Here is a 22,857-nt window from a genome sequence, read left to right as displayed (position 1 = left end):
TCACTAGTTACCTTCACTAGTTACTACCTATATGCCTTAACCTTTCATAACCCAGGTTATTATTGTTTTATACTCTTTAGAAATTCTTGGATAATTGTCTTTTAATAAATCAACACAATAAACACTTCCACCAAAATTTGGAAATCTGACCAAGCTAAATGTAAATACTCTTTTGCGAAACTAACATGGATATCATATAGAAGTTTCCCCTCTCAGTTTGAATTTTATTGCATTAATTTATAGATTTTCACTTTAGTTATTCTATGCTTTCTCAAGTTTTGTGGTAGATGATATGTTTCATATTATACATCATTTCAGCAAGTCAAATGTCATTTAGGAACTTGAATAATTTTATAATAACGGTCTGTTTATATATCATAAAAGTCACACAAATCTAACCACTTATTGACATTAATTCAAGTCCTTAAGATTGTTCTTTTCCTTGATGAATTTTTCAGGACTGTAATGTTTCAGTAAGAACACTGCATCTCTGAAGCATTGTTATCATTTGGAAATGTGCAAAATTTATGAAAATCAAAATCTGACAAATAAAAACATTTCCTGTGTTCTATATGATCCAGGTTGGGCAGATTTAAATCTTATTTAAGGGAAATTTTGTGCAGTTCTGCTAAAACCGTTTAATAAATTAAGGAAGAATAATTTCAACATTTAAATATGAATTTAAATGAATAATCTGATATATACTACCTTTTTTCTCTTTATCCAGCACATGACCCAACTTTAAGTGTTTTCCAACAAAAATACTTAGTATCTGTATCTGTCTCACCTTTAAATAAGGATGAGATGGTAATTTATCTTAACCTTTTGGTATATAAGGATTAAAAAAAAGAATGGAAGCTTTGAAGTAGGAGAAACATTAAGTCATCAATTTTATCAAAACTACTTAGTAAATATAATAATGGAAATATTGAGAATATGGATTTATCTTCAAAATTCTGATCATTGAAAAATTCTTCTTGCCAAGCCAAGCTACCCTGAAGCTCCAGGTCAAATCAGAGAAACACTGGTTTCAAGGATGATGCACTCATCATATATCATATAACGTTCCAGCACAAGCTGTAGTGCTGACAAAGTACTATTTATACTTTGGCTTCCCCAGAAAGTGGACTTCCCCCCTAGAAGCTTCTTATAGGTTTATTAAAGACTTCAAAGCTGATTCATTTTGATGAGGCTTAAACAGGCACCCCGTTTATTAATATTATTTTAAGGTTTTTAATGTTTCAAATAAAAACTATTCCAAAAGATTTCATATGTGTGCTAGGAAAAATAGTTTAATTTCGAAAAATGTTACAAAAAAAGAAAAGAAACTCCTTTACTTTTTCGAAGAGCAATAGTGCTAGAAATTGTTTTTCAAACTTAATGAACTACTCTGAACCTCTATTTCCTCTTCTGTAAAATGGAACTCATAATATTTACCTTGCAAAGATTATTGTTAAGAGCTAGAGATAATATATGTCAAGCTCCTCCCCAGTACAAGGCCTGGTGCATAGTAATTACTCAAATAAGTGATAGCTAAAAAGAAAAACCCAAAAAACAAAAAACAATGATACTTATTGAATGCATATTGATTACTGGTCTATAATAGAAAGGAATTGTTAGCAACACAAATTAAAAGAAGTAGAAGCAGTGCAATTTTATGAAGGAAGAATGAATATATATACACACCAAATTTCATTGATGCTAGGGATGATTTTTGATCCTATAGGACGTATCAAAAGAAGGTTTTCACAGAAGTGGGTATGACTTCCACCTGGCTGATGGCATTTTAAGATAACATGAATTATAAGATGCATCCTGGTTTTAGTGATCTTAAAATGTGAGAAATCAATGAAATAAATGATAGTTGGCTTCCGCCATAGGAGGAAAATAAAATAAAACAGGCAAATCAAGAAATATGCTGCCCACATTACCATACACAATGGTTAAAAATGATTAATGTTGGATTTTATTTTGTTCTCCTTTAAACATTTTATTCACTAATCTGACTCAAGTTTTATTTGGAAAAATAGGTTATTTAAAATTTCCGGGATGTTCATCATGTGTCAGAGCTAGGACTATGTGAAACAATATTTCTCAAAATAAGGACATTATGTTTTGATTCAATAGCAATTTTTGAGATATAAACAATATTGAAGTCCTTTAATGCCAACAGCATAAAATTTTAGATTTGTAATTTAAAGTTAAACTTAGGTATTTTACAAATAGATTTTCCAATATTATTGTTTTACTAAGTATATGGTAATAAGTTCAGAAACAATTTTCTTTTTTCTACATACTTCTTTTCAAATAAACATTATTTATTGGGGAGAGGAAGAGAGGTTGATATAGACGTGGTTAGTCCACTCTTCCTTATATGGAAACTGTCTCAGATATAGGAATTGAATTGTGGCTACTCGGGTAGCTAGTTTTTTTAAAATTTATATGGGATCGTTTTGCATTTTTAACAGTCCATCTTAATCTCATTTGCTGAAGAAATTAACTTTGAATACCATGCTATTGAATTTCATGTGATGTAAAAAAATTAAAAATTACTATTGCTTATGAGTTTATGTAAGATTCAAATCAAAATATCCTCTGAACCTTTAATCATTCATCTATTAAAAAGCCACTCAAGTTGGACAAAACACCTAGACGGTGTGTACTATGCCAGGCACTGCTCTAAGTACATTACTTATACTAACTCATTTAATGTTCTTAACAACCCTATGACAGGGGTACTATTATGCCCATTCTACAGATAAGGAAACTGAGTCAGAGAGATGAAGTAGTTAGCAAATGGTGCAGCCTGGAAGCAGACTGAGATGATTAGGCTCCAGAACATGTGCTCTTCAACACTGTGCTATCCTGCTTCTCGTATGTCATGGCATAATGATGAGCATCTGATGTAATTTAGACATGAAAATAGTTTGCTTTTTCATAGTGCTTTAGTTGTTTAAAATTTATGAATTCCAAACTGTTCAAAATAATTGATCACAGATCTCTGCATTTTCTAAAGTCAATTATTCTGGTTACTTGAGTTAGATAATTTATAAGATGAAATTTGACCTCATCTGATCAGTTAAATATAACATCTTACCTTTTAAAGAAAATATTACTTTTAAAAAGTAAGGAGAATAATAGTATATATACCCTTTAGCTTGTTATAGTGACTTTGACACCAGGGAAGAGTCTCACATGCATTTACACCCAGGGCCATTCACCACATTTTCTCTTTATTCATTAAACAGTTAACTTAAACGTAAATTAGCAAAACTCCACAAACTATCAAAATCTGGTATTTACAAAAAACATAGAGCATTGTTTTATAGATAAACATAAATTTCTCAACATCATTTAAGTTTGTAAATCTGAATATGAGGACATGTTTAATTTAAAAACTGAAAAGACTATTGAAGAACAAATGAAATATATTTTTTTTAATGTTATACGAACACATTCATGGTCAAATAAGTCAATAAAACTTTCTGGTTTCTCCAGGCTACTCCAAATGAATCTGATTGAATAAGAAAGAAGGATGTTTAAATTTCAAACAATGTCTGACATCTTTAATCATCTGGAAATTAAAAGCAAGAAATCTGTTCTACTCTTTTATCTTTGTGTCTCCAAATTCCCAGCATTTAAGGCCTTAAATAGGTTCTGAATACATTCTTATACAGGAGGTTCCTTATGCATTCTAGGCACTTACTTTATTTACTAAAGGATCATCATTTGCATATTTTCAGTATTATATTGGAATATATATATATATATATATAAAATATAAATTATATTCCTAGTAATGAAACCAATGCACAATAAGAGCCTGAAACACTTTGCTATTAACAATTAGATTACATTCTCTTCCATTTTAATGTTAAGTGCATTAAATTTCATATGAAAATTTATATTTATATAAAAATATTAACTTTTTTTGCTTTACCCATGTAACCAAAAACATTGCATTATTGAATCTTACTAGATACCAGTTGAGTGTATTGTCTTCATGAACAATTAGTTGGGAACAAGTACTTGCTTCATTAAATGTACACACAGTCAAGGATATTGTCTACATAATGCCAAACCATCTATATTAATACCTTATGCCATGTACACTGTTGTACAAACTGAAATGTTGGTTATGAATTTAAGTTGACTGATGAAGAAGAAATTACTGGTAATTCTTAAGTACCTTCTATATAACTGTATATCATTGAATTCGGTGTGGGGCTCTCTAATTCGTTAATAAAGAGATATATAGAAACAAGTTATTCTTTGTAATCATACAGAATAGTAATAAGAGTAATAAGAATTAGTGGTAAATTGTTTTTAAGGAAACATATTGTTTAAAGATGATTCATTTCAAACCAGCAGCCAATTTAATGTAAGAAACTGGTCAAGTGGAGCAGACTCAGTTTTCTCATGTCAATCATAAAGTATTTTTTCTGAAATCCACTGTTAGTTTAAAAACAGAGATTAGATTGAAAATAGCTATATGATGACTTTGTTAGGTGCCCACTATTGCCTAATTTTTGCAGCTTAGCATTTGTCATACAACCATTGCCTGGGAACCAGTGCCAGACATATATAGATGGAGGGAGAGTCCCACGTTCTCTGCAAAAACCTCAGATGAATTCCCAGTGTACTTTCAAATACTGTCTTCCCCTCTCAGAAATGCAGAACTAGGTAAGTGAAACTAGACTCAAGATGTATATAGGGGCTAAATATCTTTAAAAGTATGAGTGTAGTGTATGTACTTAGTGTCCTACTATTTACTCAAAGTAGAGTTGTAGCAATGGGAACCAAAAGAGGCAGGGTCATGAAAGAGGGAAATGAAGCGTCCCTGCAGCTCTTGCCAAATATTACACTAGTTTTATTAACAAGGAACAGAGTGGATACCTTTGAATATTTCATCAATTTTACCATGACCAAATGTAAAAGTCTGTTATGTGCAAAGAATTCTGCTAAATATGTCAGGTGGGGTATAAAACATTAGATTGAAAATAAGTATGTGATGTTGTAGTAGGTGATGATATTGTTACAAGTCCACTATGACCTAATTTTTACAGCTATGCATTTGTCACCAGCCAGTGCCACAACCATTTGCTATATACAGCTAGAGGGAGAGTCTCACACTCTTGACAGAAAACCTCCTGTGAATTCCCAAAGAACATCAAAAGAATGTATTTATTGAAATATATTAATCTTTGTGTTTTTCTTTTTGTCATCTGACCCCTTTCCTGGTCCGTTGGAAGCAGCCATGTTGCTCCCAGGAGAATTAGGATTGTTACAGCAGAAATGCTTCAAGAACATCACCGTTCAGCTTCTGATATCCACAACTAGTCTTTGAGATCCAGAGCAACATATGGCTGAAGAATGGGGATTTCTTAAGAGAAAAAAGTGGTCTTCTAAATCTCAAAGGTATCCTTAAGAGGTCGACTCAAAAGGAGAGTCACTGGGAATAGGTGAAGAGACCAGTCTCAGACCCAAGGGAAGCCTCCGGCAGACAAGAAGAGGAAGTGAGAGGCTTCTGTGATTCAGGAGAAGGAAGAGGTAGGGTAAGGAAGTCAGATGACTGTGTCCCAGGTTTGAAGGAGGTGGAGTGGGCAATAGAACATCCAGACAGGTAATGGGAAGTCCAAGAAAATCGTGGCTTTTGTGCATGGCTGTAAAATCTACAAGCATGTCAGAGAAGCCTGGATTCATCGTGGTGCCATCTGGGTGGGTGCTTAGCAGGTAGTGGTGTGCCATGACTCTCCTCAAGGGGAAAGGTATCTCCACCCGGAAGCCAGATGGGGAAAGCAGCTGAGCCTAAGAAGGATGTGCTGAGCCAGCAGGGAATAGAAGGGATCAAGTTAGACAAGTTACAGCAGTACTAAACTCTACTGAAAGAGAAAGCACAGATGAGTCTAGGAGCCATAGACTTGGCTATGAGGTTATAACAGTGGGTTCTATGAGCAGACATGACAGGGGACTGGCAAGGCCAGTGAGGACCAGGAAAAAGAAGCAGCCCCCTTCTCACTGCCACTGCCTGCATATGATAACCTTCTTTCTCTTCCTAGCTGCCATTGGTTAATGGAAGTAAAAAAGAAGAGCAGCCCTTGATGGAAATTGAATGAGGTAATCCATCGAAAATAAGGCTCTTTGAAATTAAAAGAGATGAATATATTCTTAATTACCAAATTTGTTCCCCATTCTATCACTCACCAGACTGCCCACTCTTTGAAGAATTCATGAAACCAAGACCCTTCGCAGAAAATTAAGCAGTGTGTGTGTGTTTGTGTGTGTGTGTGTGTGTGTGTGTGTGTGTGTGTGTATACCATTTTGTAATTATACTGGATAAGGGCATCTGAAGAAGGAATCTATACAAAGAATGTGTTTATTTTTTATTAGTTTAACACAGCTCAGTTTCCCTTTCTTTCCCATTGGTGAATCTTGCGCTGTTTTAGTTTATCCTTTGAGCACAGATCAGGATAATCAGATTGAATAGACATGCAAAGGTGGTAACATTGGGGAGACAGAGAGCTTGTTTGGGTAGATAGGATTCTTAAACTCGGTCAACTAAATTTCTTAGTTTTTATTGTCTTTCTTGATAAAAAAAAAATCTGAAATTTCAACACAGCCACAGAATAGATATCTGACCTTGTATTTGACAATTTATATGGCATATTTCACCTGCGTTCATAAACTCATGAATTTTCTTATATACCAGTCTGAATGATACTGTGCTCCCGCTTACAGCAGAATTAAGACTACACAATTTAACACGATGTACAAGACCACTGAGCTCTGGACCTTGTTTTCTTCTTCAGTTTCATCATCAGCCCCACCCCACACTCTGCGTCACCACCACGTCTGTGCATACACTGCCACCTCTGTTTGGAACACTCTTCTCGTCCTTCGTGTGGTATCTTCTGACTGCATGCTCAGCTAATTCCTGAACCACTTTTAGATCACGGCGTAGACCTTTTTCCACGATGCCTTTGCCCACTCTTAAATTCAAGCCAGTTGCCCCTCTTAGGTGCTCCAATAGCTCCTAGTATTTTCTCCATCAGAGTACTCACCAAACAATACTGTAACTATCTATTGACCTGTCTCTAGTCCTCATCCAACTGTAAACTCAGAGAAGGTAGTAACTGATGTATTCCCCAGTTATCTCTACCACCTGGCAGAATGACTGGCACACACACAGTAAATGCTTCAGAACTACCTGCTGAAGAATAAAACAATACCTAAAGTAAGACTTTCCAACTTTGCAAAAAAACCCACTTTTTTTTTTCTTGTTGTTTTTGTGTTTCAGGGACTATTTTTCTTCTATGAATATAGGTGAGTGAGAATCGGCACTTTGTGCTGGCTACTTACTACGTATTAATAGAAATTTGTGGTTTCAGAGTTGAAAAGGAAAATTTGGTCCTAGCCTGCCTTCTTTCCCTTCCTCCCTCCCTTCCTTTCTTCTCTTTCTTCCTCCCTTCCTCCCTCCTTCTCTCTCTTTCTTCATTTTCTCTCTCTTATCTATTTCTTTCTCCTTTTTTAAGTGTTAAGATTTCCAATTAATTGGCAACGAAAGAAACTTAGACGATCAGTGATTTTTTCCCCCCTATGTAACCTTAAATTAGAAAACAAAGAACTTTCTTAAGAAGCAAAAAGTAAGCCTCTAAGCACATTTACATTTTATATGTGTGGATAGTGAGTGATAATTTCTACCATTTAGTATTGTTATTACTGTAGATAATCACCCATGCTTTGTGTCATCTGCATGATTGCTGAGTAATTAAGGGGAAAAAATTTAAGATACTCTTTAGGGGAGCGCTCCATTTCATTTTTGTAAGTCTTATTTACTCCTAGAATACAAAAATCTTTTATATTTTTCTACTGTTTTATTCCAAATTTCATTGAAAACCTTTTTTTAAAAAAGCTTTGCTCTGATTTTTCTTGTGAATAGGTACATATCAGAAAAGTTAAAATGCTTGGGTCGTAAGGAGATACTTCATTGATTAAAGTGATGAATTCTAAAGACAGCCAAGTGAAAATCTCATTCTACTCCTAGTTATCTCAAAGATAGGGGTTACCATTTTAAGTAAATTTTTACCCTATGGAGAAAAAGCAAAGCTGCATATCTCTCTTTTGACAAGAATAGTGTATGCTTGTATTAACTCTCCATGAATGTTTTTGGTCTTGCTCATGAGTTTTAAATCCCTTAGAAGAATAAGACTTGCTTCTATATAATGTATTAGGACCTCTGATTGCTGGCTTTTAGCCTAGTTTAGGAAAGCTATGATAGATATCCATTGTTTATTTTGCTATTTTAGCAACCCCCAATTTTGTATCTACTAAGTGAAAGCTGCGTAAAAATATGAAATTTGTGTGGACATAGTTGTTACGTTGCTCAGCAGCTCAAATTGATGTGTCTTTGAATAATAAAACATAAAGAAAATAAAACAATTGTTTCTTAATAGGAAAATAGGAATACAGTTTGGTGAGGAGATACTTTAAAATATAAATTTTTTGGGGGGTGGGTGGGTAGTAAACAGTACCTTTAGTGGCAAAAAGTTTAAAACCATTGCTTTCTGTAAATAACTCATAACAATAAAAACTCACAGGCAAGTAAACATAGAAAAAGAGATGTTAGGCTTTATATATAATCAACTAGAGGAAAACATAATTAAGTGGGTTTCATTTAGAATAATTTATTGGCTAAATTGGATACATCAGGATTTGATGTATTAAGAGCACTTTCAAATGATTATAAAAATAAGCTACAGTGCATGTCTTGACAACTCTTTACAATATCAATTAAATATTTTGTGCATATCTCTCTAAATATTGAACTTGATGCTGATGTCACACTGCAGAGTTAATAATACCATACATTTTCTTTAAAACAATGGACAGGGTAGGCTTTGTTAGCTGTTTAATTCGCATTTTGCTAAAAGTGCTTTGTCACTTAAAGCTTTCAACTGGCTTCTAAGGAATGCTTTCCCCATTTCTCCATGAGTGGAAGGAAAGCAAACAAACTTGTTTCAACAGTTAAGGTCAGCATGACATAAAGAACAAGAGTCATTAAATTGAAAATGAGGTTGACATTCTGGGACTGATCCAGAAGTGCTGCAGCAGTCTTCCAAACTCCACAGCTGCATGAGGCTGTGGACAAGCCTCAGCGCAGCCTGCAGGCATGTGCCCCGAGCTCTGTCTTGGAATGTGGTCAACTCCAAGGAGAGGAACAGACCCTTCATGTTTTTCTTTGCTTTCACTATAGGATATTCAGATAATGTATGTATTAAACCACTGCTACTAGGAACTGCTGCTATTGAACTTATTAGCAACACTTCTAAAATTCTTAGATCTTCTCCAATGACTGGGAGAGCAAATTATTAAATGAAACTACTCTTGGCTTATTTTCAATTTTTTTTTTTTTTTTTATGGCCACATTGTTTTGGACGTTAACTCTGAAGATGTAAATTCTATTAGCCCTAGGGAAATTATGGTCTGTAGGGCTTTATTCCTGAAGTTTTGTAGGGATGTGACCCAACCTGAATGCAATTACCTAGGTTCAGTTCAGCCTGGATTCATATTATGGGTGTAGTCCATCCAGGTTGGATCAGATTCCATAATATTGGGAGAGTAGCCATTTATTTTACTGCTTTTTGTTCAGTTTTTGGATTTGATAAGGACCAGGGAGTGTGGAATAATGGTAAATTAAACAGATGGCAGATGCTAGGTGTAGGTAACAACTATCCATATCAACAAAACTTGAGTAAGGAAAAGACAGTGAAGCCACAGACCTGAAGCAATAGTTTCATTAAAATCATTGCATGACTTAGTCCAGTGATGATAAGCAATTTAGGACTTGGCAAACTTTTGCTAGATTATCTGGCTATGTATTTCCCATAAAATTTAAGAAATGTGGAAATTCCCCTATCCAATTGCTGTTTAAAAGGCATACATTGGGAAAAGTAAGTATGTCATCCCTTGGGCATGTTATCTACTTGTCCATTTCATTTTCTCAGTGGAGACATGGTTGTTGAGTTCTTGAATACAAAAATGAGACAACTTTAAATTTGAAAAATGTTTTTCTTTGAGTTTTGAGTTCTTGTTTTACACAATGCTCTGGAAATTGTAAAGATATTTCAAAGAATTCATAATCTAGCCTGAATGCAGTGTGTAAAGAGTAAGTGTGGATGAGAGCAATTGCTTAGGTATTCACAACAAAAACTCCAGAAATTTAATAGCCATTTCGCCAAAGGAATGCAAGATATCAGATCAAGGCAGACATGAAGATCTCTTGTGGACATTTTGCATCATACCCTTCTTAACTCTTTCACTGCATTGATTTCAAGGTTTTTATCAAAATGTATCAGAAATCCACAAAAAACAAAAAGTTGATATTTTGACTATTTATGCATTTAATAACAATTTGAGCTGCTTTATATATAAATGACATTTTTATGTATAAAAATTTTGGATATATTCATTCAGATAGATCTGACTGTCGCGGCCAAAGGGTTAAGGATAGGAATGCGATTTTGGGTGTTGATGATGTCATCATGATTTCTAGACCTATTGTTCCCTTTTGTGGAATTATTACCATAGTAAAATTAATCTGAACATGTAGTATATAGCAGAGAATTTTGGAGGGGATGTGCTCTAGTCAAGCTCTCTGTATTTTAAAGAGATACTTAAAAATGTCAAAATCACTATCATTGTTCTTAATATATTTATAATGAAAAGGCCATAGGCTCTTAAGATTTCTGATAAAATAGGCCCCAAACTCAATAAACTATACATTTACAGGGGAAGAAATTAATTGAATACTTCTAGCTCTAATTTCAAATCAAATCCATTAAATATATGTGCATAGAGAGAGCAAAAAGCAACTTCATTTTCTGGATTCCTTGGTTTCAGTATAAAATGAATATACCAGATTAATTTGATAAAATAATAGCTAGAACTATGGATTAATGAAAACTTAATAATAGCAGTTATTTTAGAACACTTGTATACTATTTTTTCTATTGATCGCAAAACAAATGGGTAAAGGCAGATTTCATTAGAGACCTGCTCAAGCTCATCCAGGTAGTAAGTGGCAGAGAAGTGGGGCACAAGCCTGGTCAGCTCTTTCCACAGTAGCCATCACCAAATATATCCCTGCAGCTCTGGATAATTTACAAGTTACAGGATGACATACCATGACTATTTGGAAAACATTGTTTTGGCAGAAAACATAGCTTATCATATTTCTATATTATCTAGGTAGCCATAAATTATTTTAATGTTAAATACATATGAAAAATAATAGCATTGGTGAATTAAAAAGTGTCATGTTTTTCAACGAAAACAAAAAAATTGTTATATAACAACTTATGTTGGAGCTATAATTGCTTTGAACTCAAATGGCTTCTCAAACCTTTTTAAGGGAAATACTTTCATTAAGTCAAAAATCTGCTTCAGTAGCCTTCACGTATTTTCTGATATATAGCCTGTCTTATGATTTATTTTTGCTTCAGCACTATCAGAAAGAATATGACCTATAAAATAAAAAGTTATGATTACTACATAGAAATGGAGATAGTAAGAGGCAGGAATTTGCAAAAAAATAAGTAAAATAAAATAAAGAGACAGGAATTTGTAGAGGAAAAGTATTAAAGACCAGATATCTTCTGTTTGGTAACGTCATGTTCTTTTTCAAAAGCTTTTTTTTTTTTTCCCCTTTTTTCAAAGCTTGGCCTGAAATACTAAATCCATGTATTTAGACATTTACCTTGTGACTCAAGAGCAACATCAAGAATGTCAAACATTCTCCTGAAGTTGTAAAACAATAACCCAAACAACAAAACTCAACTATTCTGTTCCCTCATAGGTGAGTGAAATCAAGAAATTTTAAAATTACATAAAAAAATTTTTTTATTATGTTGGAATTTAAGTCTGTGCTGGTAGAAAAGGATTTGTGCCATCAAAATATTGTTTTAATTCAAAGTAACAAGAATCAGATAACAAAATGATCACACCATTAACTGTTCTCTTGGGTCCATTACCTGTGAAAAGCTAATGACATTGTTTTTATTTTTTTTGATACACCTACATTCATTTACTTATGTCACATAATGCACTGTGAGAGGTACTGCTTCCGTAGTGGTAGATCTCCTTTATTGTAGATGGGAAAAATTAAAAATGCATTTATTGGGATGAAATTTGTGGGGAAAAAGATATTGAAAGCTCTTTCAACAAAAATACACACAGAGTTAATGCAAAGAATTACTGATATGACTAAACTAAGGAGTTATTTGACATTTGTTTTAAAGCTGGTATCTTTGTACAGCATTTATTTTAGTAAACTTATACATGAACAATGCTTTAAACCTATCAAATCCAAATTGTATTTTCATTCATACTCTCAACAAATATTTGAGTGCTTGCTATTTACCAGGCACTGTGACTTATACCTACTGCAGGCCTAACTTTCTTGAGTTATAGTCTTTCAGCTCTAAATTCTCATGCTTCTTAGCACATTTTCTTGTGATAATAGCAAGTACTCAATAAATATTTGTTGAATGAAATCAGAAATGAGTAAAATTCGTGTATTGAGGTTTATAGTACAAAATAATTTAGGGCTACTTAAATAGAAGAAACAATTTTACTTGTGGAATTTTTCTTAGGAGGGAGATATTATTCCATTTGTTCAATTTTAAAATTTTGAAGAGAGAGCATAAAATGTTGTTCTTAATAAATATAAAATGTACTTATATTATCCTATGTTATAATCAGTACAAGGAGAGATCTCACAAAGTAAGAAAAGGTGGAAAATTAAAAACAGATGAATAGAAAGGAAAAGATGGAGATAGGAACCAGGAAGAGAAAGTGATAAAATCGTATGCAGACACATACAGTGATGTAACGAAAGAATGATCTCCATGGTGATACCAAAAAGAGAGAACATGTCATTGAAATCTTAGTCAAGGAATGCTATTACTCCTCAAAGTGGCTCCCAGACTTGTAAGAAAGTCAGAATTGTAGAACAACGCACTATTGTTATTCAGATGTACACAAAATGTCTAGTGAACCTTAGGAGGAAGCAAATCACTGGAAGATGCAGGAAGACATTTCAGAAATGTTTGGCCTAGTCTTGAAGGTTGAAATATGAATGGGATCAAAGGGAGAATATTCAGGTAGGAAATTAAGGGTAAAAAGAGTTATATGGCTGACAAGTTATAAGAATGGATGCTTGAACACCATTTCGGGGTTCCTACTACATGCTTGCATTAATAAGAAGAGTAGACCAATTAAAATATAATTTTTGAAGATGGAGCCCAGGTAAAGGTATTTTTTAAAAGCTCACTTTGAGATTCTAATGTGCAGCTATAGTTGAGAATCACTACAATAAGTGACTGCAAGTCAGTGAATGTTTTAAATGAGGAACTGGCATAATTAGATCCTTTTTAGGAAGATAACTTTGGTCTGGAGAGTGGAGAGACAATGAGTTGTGGATGTATAAAGACTTTGAAGAACTGAATACCAGTCAAGTCTATTGCAATACATATGTATTCACAGACAAGACCTGCAGATAGACATACTAGGGAAGAGACCATTTTTATACTAATGTTGAGACTATCTGGAATACTTTGGTTAATCTTATTGTAGGTTAGAACCTAGAGTTGTAAAATTTGCATATTGTTTATTAAATTTGCCACACAGATCTAATGAGCTCAAGCCAAGGTCCCTGGATGGAATTTGTTTTATACCCACCTCAGCTGCTTTATGAGAATTCACTATTTACATATACTCATAGCTAATACTTTCTTGTAAATTGACGTTATTGATAAGAAACAGTTATGGTAACATTACTATGTAATTTTTTTATCAGATTAAACCACTTTATCTTGTTCTGGAGGGGTCACACTAGTATTCATTAAAATTATTCTGTATTGTCCCTCGGTAAACTGTAAGTATTTATCAGTTGAAGGGAATGAGTCATTAAAAATGCATTAAGAAATCAGATTTTAGTAAATATTTTCTATTTTGTTAACTATTAATTTGCATAAGCTGCTACATTGTACGTGTAAGGTAATGTCCAATTTTGATGAGATTTAGAAAAAAAATTGCATCTACGAGTTAAAAATTATGTATGTCATACGTATGATCTATGTAAAAGGCACATAGATATGCCTAAAATTGGTATCAATTACTTTACCTAGAAAAGGATGATCGGTTTCACTTAAATTTTACTAGTGCTATGAACGGTTTAAAAAAATAGATCTCCAGTGACTCATCTCAGGAAAGAACAGTTGTCTGTCTTCTAAAAGAATATTTTCAGTTCATACAACAATGTATATTATGTTTTCTAGTTATTATAATTGGTTTTATTATTTTAAGCCAGTATCTAGTATTCCCTGAAGTATCTCTCTGAGAAGTGGATCAAAGGCACTCAAAAAGTTTCAACCTGTGATTAGTCTATTATGCTTCACTGAGTAGATAAAAAATACCTCTTTTTCCCCCCTCCCTCCTTCCCTTTCTCCCTTTTTTTTTTTCTTTGAGAAGAGGTTTATAAGACGCTCTGACCAAAAGGAATATTTTGCAGAAAAGATATCACACTAGTGTTAAAGGTGAGGAAATTGAGAATCAATAAGGTTAAGTGACTTTCCACATGCCCCAAAATAAGTAGTGGAGTTAAGCCACAGACTCTTCTAACTTCCTATTTCGATTCAAAATACCTTATTATAGGACAACTCCCCAAAAAGGTTAGTAAAAAACTACAAAACCCACAATACTCTTGTCATAATGATATGGCTCTACTTAATATCTTCTTTAGAGACTTACGTTTCCATTCTGAGAAACAGTCTTAATATATGAGCTATTTTTCCTAGTTTGAGGAATATCAATCTATTTCAGAGATTTTAAACTCTTTTCTCTATTTTTTGCATTTAAAAACTTTTGAAAATCTGATAAAGATTATAAATTTCCTTCTCACAAAAAATGTATATACACTCATGTAGACAAAATTTTGCATACCATTTTTAAAGGTTCATTTTTGTAAAAGTAATACAGGAGACAAAGGGAGCTACCTAGAAGATACACATATATTAATAGCCTTTTAGTATTATGTGTAAGATCTTTTTCCTCTAAAGCAGATTTGTTAGATGCATAAAGTTAAAAATCTTCACCTAAATGCTATGAAATAATATGAATAAGATTAAGTTTACTTTAACCATAAATTTTAGTACTTTTTCAATCTTGTAAATTCTTAAAGAAAATATGGGTACACAAAAACACTTAAAAATTCTACTTATACTGTACAAAGGAAAACAATTAATACCTCACAATTTTCTCCAGAATTTAGACAGCATGATATGTTATGAATGTAAGGCTTTGAGAAGAACATTGTAAAAACTTGAGACCTCATAATCCTGACCCAAACAAAAACAGACATACCACAAAATTTAATTTTTTGAAGGTAAAAATGTCATTCACTTTTTATGAAAGAGAAGATGTTTCACCATCCCTGCCAAGATTTTGGGTAATTGTGCAGCAATAACTTCAGACATCATTTCTGGAAATTCAACACTCAGTGCCCGGGACTGGATAAATGTGTTCAAGCAGTACAGATGAAGTTGTTTGACAAGCTGTTGGTTTAACAAATGGATAAGAAGCATGTAAGAAAAGTAATAAATTCATATACTATTCATTCAAACATGGCAACTTATTTTCAAACAATACAAATACTTGTCAAGGTATTTTCTTCTTACCAAAATGAAAATAACTCCCTTCACTGTCCAGAATAATATATAAAATATTACATACTTATGATGAACTGTTCTGATAGTACAAAAAGATTTTTAAAAAATGAAAGTAATCATAATCCAATAACCAATAACCAATGTGAACATTTTGGTGTATTTCTTTTGATAATTTTTTTTTCTTTTTATACTTGTATACAGACATACCCTGGTATATATATTCACACACACACACACACACACACACACACACACACACACACACATAGTATTATATATATATATAGTATGCACACATTTATATATATTTTCAAAAATGCAATTACTTTATAGTCTCTTAATCTAGCTTTTTCACATCACATTGACTCATCCTATGTCAATAAAAAGTCAACATAATTCATTTTAATCTAATTTTTATTTTTGTCAAAGTAATTCATGTACATAATTTTAAAAATCATAGTACTGCAAGACCTATAACAACAAAAACAACAGCAACACAATTACATGCCAACACACTAGACAATCCAGAAAAAATGGAAAAAATCCTTAGAAACGTACAACCTACCAAGACTGAATCAGAAGGAAATAGAAAATCTGAATAGATTAATTACTAGTAAGGAAATTGAATCAGTAATCAAAAATCTCCTGATGAAGAAAAACCCAGGGCCAGATGGCTTCACTGGCGAATTTTACCAAACATTTAAAGAATTAACAGCAATACTTCTTAAACATTTCCAAAAAATCGAAGAGAAGGGAATAACAAAAAGACCCCAAATAACCAAAGAAATCCTGAGAAAGAAGAACAAAGCAGGAGACATTACACTTCGTGATTTCAAAATATACAATAAAGCTATAGTAATTAAAACAGTGTGGTCCTGCTATAAAAACAAACAAATGGACCACTGGGACAAAAATCAAGAGCCCAGGAATAACCCAAGTATATGTAGTCAACTAATATATGACCGGGGGAACCAAGAATACTCAATGGAGAAAAGACAGTCTCTTCAATAAATGGTACTGGGAAAACTGGATATTCACATGTGAAAGAATGAAACCTATCTTACACTACATACAAAAATTAACTTGAAATGCATTAAAGACTTATATGTGAGACATGAAACCATGAAACTCCTAGAAGAAAACCTAGGAAAAATGCTCCTTGACATGGGTCTTGGTAATGATTCTTTGGAAATCACACCTAAAACACAAGCAACAAAATAAAAAATAAACAAGGGGACTACATCAAACTAAAAAGCTTATGCTCAGCAAAAGAAAGCATCAGCAAAGTGAAAACATAACCTAAAGAATGGGAAAAAAATATTTGCAAACCAGATAAGGGTTATTATCCAAGATATATAAAGGGGTTATTATCCAAGATAATATATCTAAGATATATTATCCATGTAACTCAATAGCAAAAAACAAATTGCCCACTTAAAAAATAGACAAAAGACTTAGACATTTTTACAAAGAAGATATCTATGAATGGCCAACAGGAACATGAAAAGATGTCATTAGGGAAATGCAAATATAAACCACAATGAGCTATTACTTCGTGCCTGTTAGAATGGCCATGATAAAAAAGACAAGAGATAAATACTGCATGGATGTGGAGAAAAGGGAACCCTTGTGTGCTGTTGGTGGGATTGGAAATTTGTACAGCCACTATGGAAAACAGTATGGAGGAACCTCAAAAAAATAAAAGTAAAACATGATCCAGTGATTCCACTTCTGGGAATATATCCAAATGAAACAAAAACACAAACTCAAAAAGATGTCTGCACCCCTATTATCACAGCAGCATTATTTACAATGGCTAAGACATAGAAGCAACCTAAGTGTCTATCAATGGATGGATGGATAAAGAAATGTGTGTGTGTGTGTGTGTGTGTGTGTGTGTGTGTGTGTGTGTGTGTTTACAATAGAATGTTATTCAACCATAAAAAATGAGGAAATCCTACAATTTGCAACAACATGGATGGAAATTAAAGGCATTATGCTAAGTGAAATAAGTCACACAAAAACTATATGATCTCACTTACATGTGGAATCTAATGGGAAAAAAAAAAAAAATTCATCAAACTCATAGAAAAAAAGATCAGATTTCCAGTTACTAGAGTGGATGGATGGTGGGGACAATTGGAAGAAGATGGGAAAAAGGTACAAATTTCCAGTTATAGGATAAATACTAGGGATGTTATATGCAACATAATGACTATAGTTAACAGTGCTGTTTGATATACAGGAAAGTTAACATACTAGATCCTAAGAGTTCTCATCACTAGGAGAAATATCTTTTTTCCTGTTTATTGCATGTATATAAGATAACAGATGTTAATTAAGCCTATTGTGGTAATCATTTCACAAGATTTGTAAATCAAACCATCATGCTGCACACCTTAAACTTACATAGTGATGTATGGCAATTATTACTTAATAAGACTGGAAAAAAAAAAAAAAAAAAAAAACAGAACAAACAACAGAAGCCAGTAGCAACAAAACCCAGCAGTTTCCTGATGTACTTCTTCCCATCCTTATTCCAGTTCTCTGCATGCAAACACTCCCAACGTTTTTAGCCTATGCCTTTAAAATTTATCTCTGTATTTGTAAATTTTGTTTTCCAAATTTGACATTACTGAGTTTCTATTATTAAAAATAAGGACTTCGTTCTCTTAAACAACACCCCCTGCCCTCAACTATACACACTCACTTTATTTCCCATTCTCTTTATAGCTATATCTCAATTTTAGGCTAAATCAATACCCAGCATTTATACTATAAATATTTTTATTGTTTCTGGCTGTATTACATTTCCTTTCTTATATGGCTTATTTTTATTTTGCTACAACTAATCACCTTGTGCTTCTATTTGCTTTGTTTATCCTGGACTGGATCTTCTACTTCTTTGTTTTAGACCTAGTTGTTTAAGACACCCTCTACATGTCCTTGAGAAAGACTGTATTTGAAGTAAACTCTGAGACCTTGGATGTCTGAAACTACTTTTATGATGCCATCATACTTGTTTGATGCTTTGGCTGGGTATAAAATTCTTTGAAGATTTTCCTTTCCTTCAAAATTCTGAAGGCTTTGCTCCATTGCTTTCTGGTTTCCAGTATTGCTGCTGAGAGGTCTAACATCATTCCAAATCCTGAAAATTTGTATGTGACTTGTTTCTTTTCTCAGTGGTATATTTTAGGATATTCTCTTTATAACTACTATGTTGAAATTTTACAATAATGTGTTTTGGTTCAATTGTGCTGTGCCTATACACTGGGCCCTTACACTCAGATAAATCATATCCTTCAGATTCAACAACTTTTCTTGTATGTTTTCTTATTTAATTTCCTTTCTATGATTTTTTCTATTCTTTCCTCTGGAAATCTCTGTTAACTGGAGAATGGAATACCCTGGATTCATCTCCTAAATTTGCTATCTCATCTCTCTAATTTTTCATATCATTATCTTTTGTTATTATTTTCTTGGAGTTTCCTGTGATTTATATTTCAGCTAGTTTTATTGAATTTTTAATTTCTGGTCTTCCATATTTAATTATTCAAAAGTATTTTCTTGCTAAATGGTCCTTTTACAGTGTTTTCTATTCTTGTTTCCTGGCTACAATATCATTCTTATTTCTCTGAGTATCTTTCTTTTTTTAAAAAAAGCTTTCTTTTGTTCTCCATACTGCTGCTTTTTCTTTTTTCAATTTTTTATTCAGTTACAGTTGACATTCGATATATTAGTTTCTGGTATGAAGCATAGTGGTTATACATTTATATAATTTATGCAGTGACCCCCCCAATTAGCCTAGTACCCACCTGGCATTATTCATAGTTGTTGCAACATTATCGACTACATTTTCTATATTGACTATTTTGTAACTACCAATTTGTATTTCTTAATCCTGTCACCGTTTTCACACAGCTTCCCACCCCCCACCTCTCTGGCAACCATCAGTTTGTTCTCTGTATCTATGAGTCTCTCTGAATCCTGTAAGTTACTTTTTTTGTCTTTATTTTGTTTTTTATGCCTTTTATTTTACAGGCTTTACCTAAATGGCTAATAATCCTTGGCTGTTTGTTTATATTCAAGAATAAGTTCTCAAATATGACCTGGTGAGTGAATTGCTTCTTTTATGCCTTGACTGTCATTCAGTCTGGTTTCTAAATATAGCAGCAATAAAAGCTTGTATTCAATATGTCTTGACTAACTACATGTATGTTTTATTAATCCAGTTCTAGTGTTGGGCATTTCTCTTGTGTATACAAGTTTTTTTTCTCTCTTGTGTATACAATGCTACAGTGAACTTCCTTGCATATATATATACATATCTCAAATACTTGCCTAATAATTTATTTAAGATAAATCCTAAAAAGTGGAAATTTGAGAAGCATACAAATTTTATCTTTTGCTATATACTGCTGGATTATTCATTAGCATTGTACAGGGGTTTATAATGGGCAGCCCCAATATGTGCCTCTATAGTATGTAGATTATTTTGAACTATAGCCAACCGAGACCCTCTAGAGAAACTTCTGCCTCCCCCCAACCCTGCCCTTTAACAACCTAGAAGAATTTATATTAGTGGCTTTGCCCCTAATAAGAAATTATCAGAAGTAACCTTTTTGACCTATTTATGTGGCAGGGCAAACTACCAATTACTGAACATCTGCTCTTCTTATTGCAATGACTTTCCTCTCCTCTGAAGCCCCAAGGCTGCTTACCTCATCCTTAGCTCAGAATGCCATATATATCTCATCTTAACTTTCTGTTTTTAAACCTCTCATGTATGTGGAGGTCTCTGACTCATGTATGTGGGGTTCCCACATACATTAATCCCATGTAAGCAATTAAATTTGGTTATTTTCTCTTGTTAATCTGTTTCATGTATATTTAATTATTAGACCAGCTGAAAGAACCTTGAAGAGTAAAGTTTCTAAATATTTTAGAACATATTCAGAAAAATGTATCAAAATTCCTATCAACCATGAAATTAACCTCAAATTATACAAATACTAGTAAAAGGATATTTGATCTACATTGAAAATGAAAAACAAAACAAAATATAAATTCTGAGCAATATGATGAAAATACTGTTTTAAAATATAAGTACAAATATGAATTTGAAGAAACATATGAAGTAAAATTTAGATTTAACATTTAAAAAGCAATAGAAATTCAGAAAAATAATCATCGATATTCTAGAAAACAAAATACTTACATCATGCAAGTTATCAAGAAACTTTGTAAGTTGGTAGAAACGTTGTGAACTAGAGACAACTCCTTTTTGCCTCAAACCAATTGCCTTGATGAGCTCTCTAATGTAGCTTGATCTCATTTCTTCAAACTGGTTTTGACTTCTTAGTCCTTCCAAAGGAACTGTAAAAAGACAATTACAAGTGTCAGTTATGTCTAAAACAATGACACAAGCAGCTTATAACATAAATTTCTGAGCTGTATGATGATTTCTTTTGATAAGTAACTCTAGGTACAAACATCTTAAATAAGAAATAGTGTTATTGATAGTTTTAGGACATGTACCTTTTTAGTTCTCTGGAAGAACATGATAAGAACAAGTAGGTAAATTGAAGAAGATAACAGCTTACCTATTTTAGAGCTGCATCAATGTAGTAGGCATTTAACTTAGAATTTGCTCTAAAGAGAACCTGAGAGTATTCTACAATTTTGTTTCAAATACTTGCTTTGATTTAGTTCACAACTGCATATAGGTGAAAAATTACAAAGCTGATTGCTAGTTATATTTGAATGAGTAGTGCTCATTGACTGTGTGAGCTTTAGTACAGGGCAATCTGGCTGAGCTATTTCAGAGAGAAACTCCTGTTCATAGCACATTTAGTTCTTTTTTTGTTTTTTTTCTGGCTAAACAGATTCTGCAGAGAGGAACCTTTCATTCTCGTATCTCCTATTGGAGGATATAAACTTGGATGACAACGTTTTGGGAGAAGGGGGTGGGGAAGTATGGTGAAGGTCAAGGTCCCAATATTTTGAATATAATCTTAATCTGTTGTCACTACAGAAATCCTCACCCTCAACAGTACCTGCAGTTCCCCAGTATAGCTATCCTCTGTTATATACTCTTCAGGGAATAAATTTATATTCTCTGTCTGAATTGGAGAGAAATAATCACATAGTTGGGTGATATTTGGAAACAGACTTTCAACATAACTTCCTGTTTTTAACTCTACCTTCAGTCTCCTTTCAAAAAATCATTTATGTCACTAACTGCAGAACATGCCAGAGGTTCAATGATGCAAATAAAGGTGCTTCTTGGATTTTCTGATTTCTGGCTTAGAATTCAAACTCTTAGGTATGATAAATTGGTTCTGCCTGCTGGCTTATAGAATTTTATTGCTATTGATTCTTCTCTCATTCTCTTATTTCATTTTATTTCTTTAAAAACCCCATTACTAATATTTTAGTGTAGTTTTAGAGGGATCAGTAATAAAAATGTTCAACCTGCCATATTTTTCTGGAGATCTGTATTTTAATTTTTAATGGCAAATGGGAGGTTTATATTCCTATGTATCAAATCATTGAGCTCCTCCTTTTCAAACATTGCATTTTTGAAAAGATATTTCTTATTTGAGATTTCAAAATCATTTATATCACTTTAAGCTTGTTTTTAATGATATAAGTATTCACATTTAACTCAATTATATGGTATTTATTTTAGAATACAATTTGAGATAAATATCCAAACTGAGTTTTTCCAAAACATAAAGCTTTTTTTTTCCACAATACTTATTCCAGACTCATTGATTTGTGATGTTTCCATTACACTATATGAAATTCTAATATATACTAATCAGACATGACTAACAATTCAGTGTATCTATTCTTCTCTCACACTGTGTTAGTGATTGCAGCTTTCTAATTCCCTCCTTTCCTCCCCACCCTCCCAATTTTTGTAAAGCTTATCTATTTATTCCTTTCTTTTCACTGCTTTAGTGATTGTGTCAAGCCTCCATTTGCCTGGGAACCTGAGTGATAACAGTGAGCAGAGCTTTCCTGTTGATCTGTACTAGACATGTAGTGGGAAAAGTAAATACTTAAAAACTGAGGGTAAACAGGGTCAAATATATGGTGATGGAAGGAGAACTGAGTCTGGGTGGTG

General features: G+C 33.0%; 1 protein-coding gene across 1 annotated transcript in view; it reads right to left on the bottom strand.

The window, feature by feature from the left end:
- Positions 1-9,392: 9,392 nt before the first annotated feature.
- Positions 9,393-22,857, bottom strand: part of PGR (progesterone receptor) — a 95,976-nt gene continuing 82,511 nt past the window's right edge. Inside the window, exons 7-8 of the mRNA XM_074335567.2 lie at positions 20,944-21,101; positions 9,393-15,611 (exon numbers count right to left, since the gene is read on the bottom strand). Of these exons, the coding sequence (XP_074191668.1) occupies positions 15,456-15,611; positions 20,944-21,101 (314 nt within the window). The 3' untranslated portion in view covers positions 9,393-15,455. The remainder of the gene's footprint in view (positions 15,612-20,943; positions 21,102-22,857) is intronic.

This window comes from Rhinolophus sinicus, chromosome 14, assembly GCF_057876585.1.
Source record: "Rhinolophus sinicus isolate RSI-liver-muscle chromosome 14, RSI-T2T, whole genome shotgun sequence".
NCBI lineage: Eukaryota > Metazoa > Chordata > Mammalia > Chiroptera > Rhinolophidae > Rhinolophus > Rhinolophus sinicus.
This window is presented reverse-complemented; position numbering and strand designations above follow the sequence as displayed.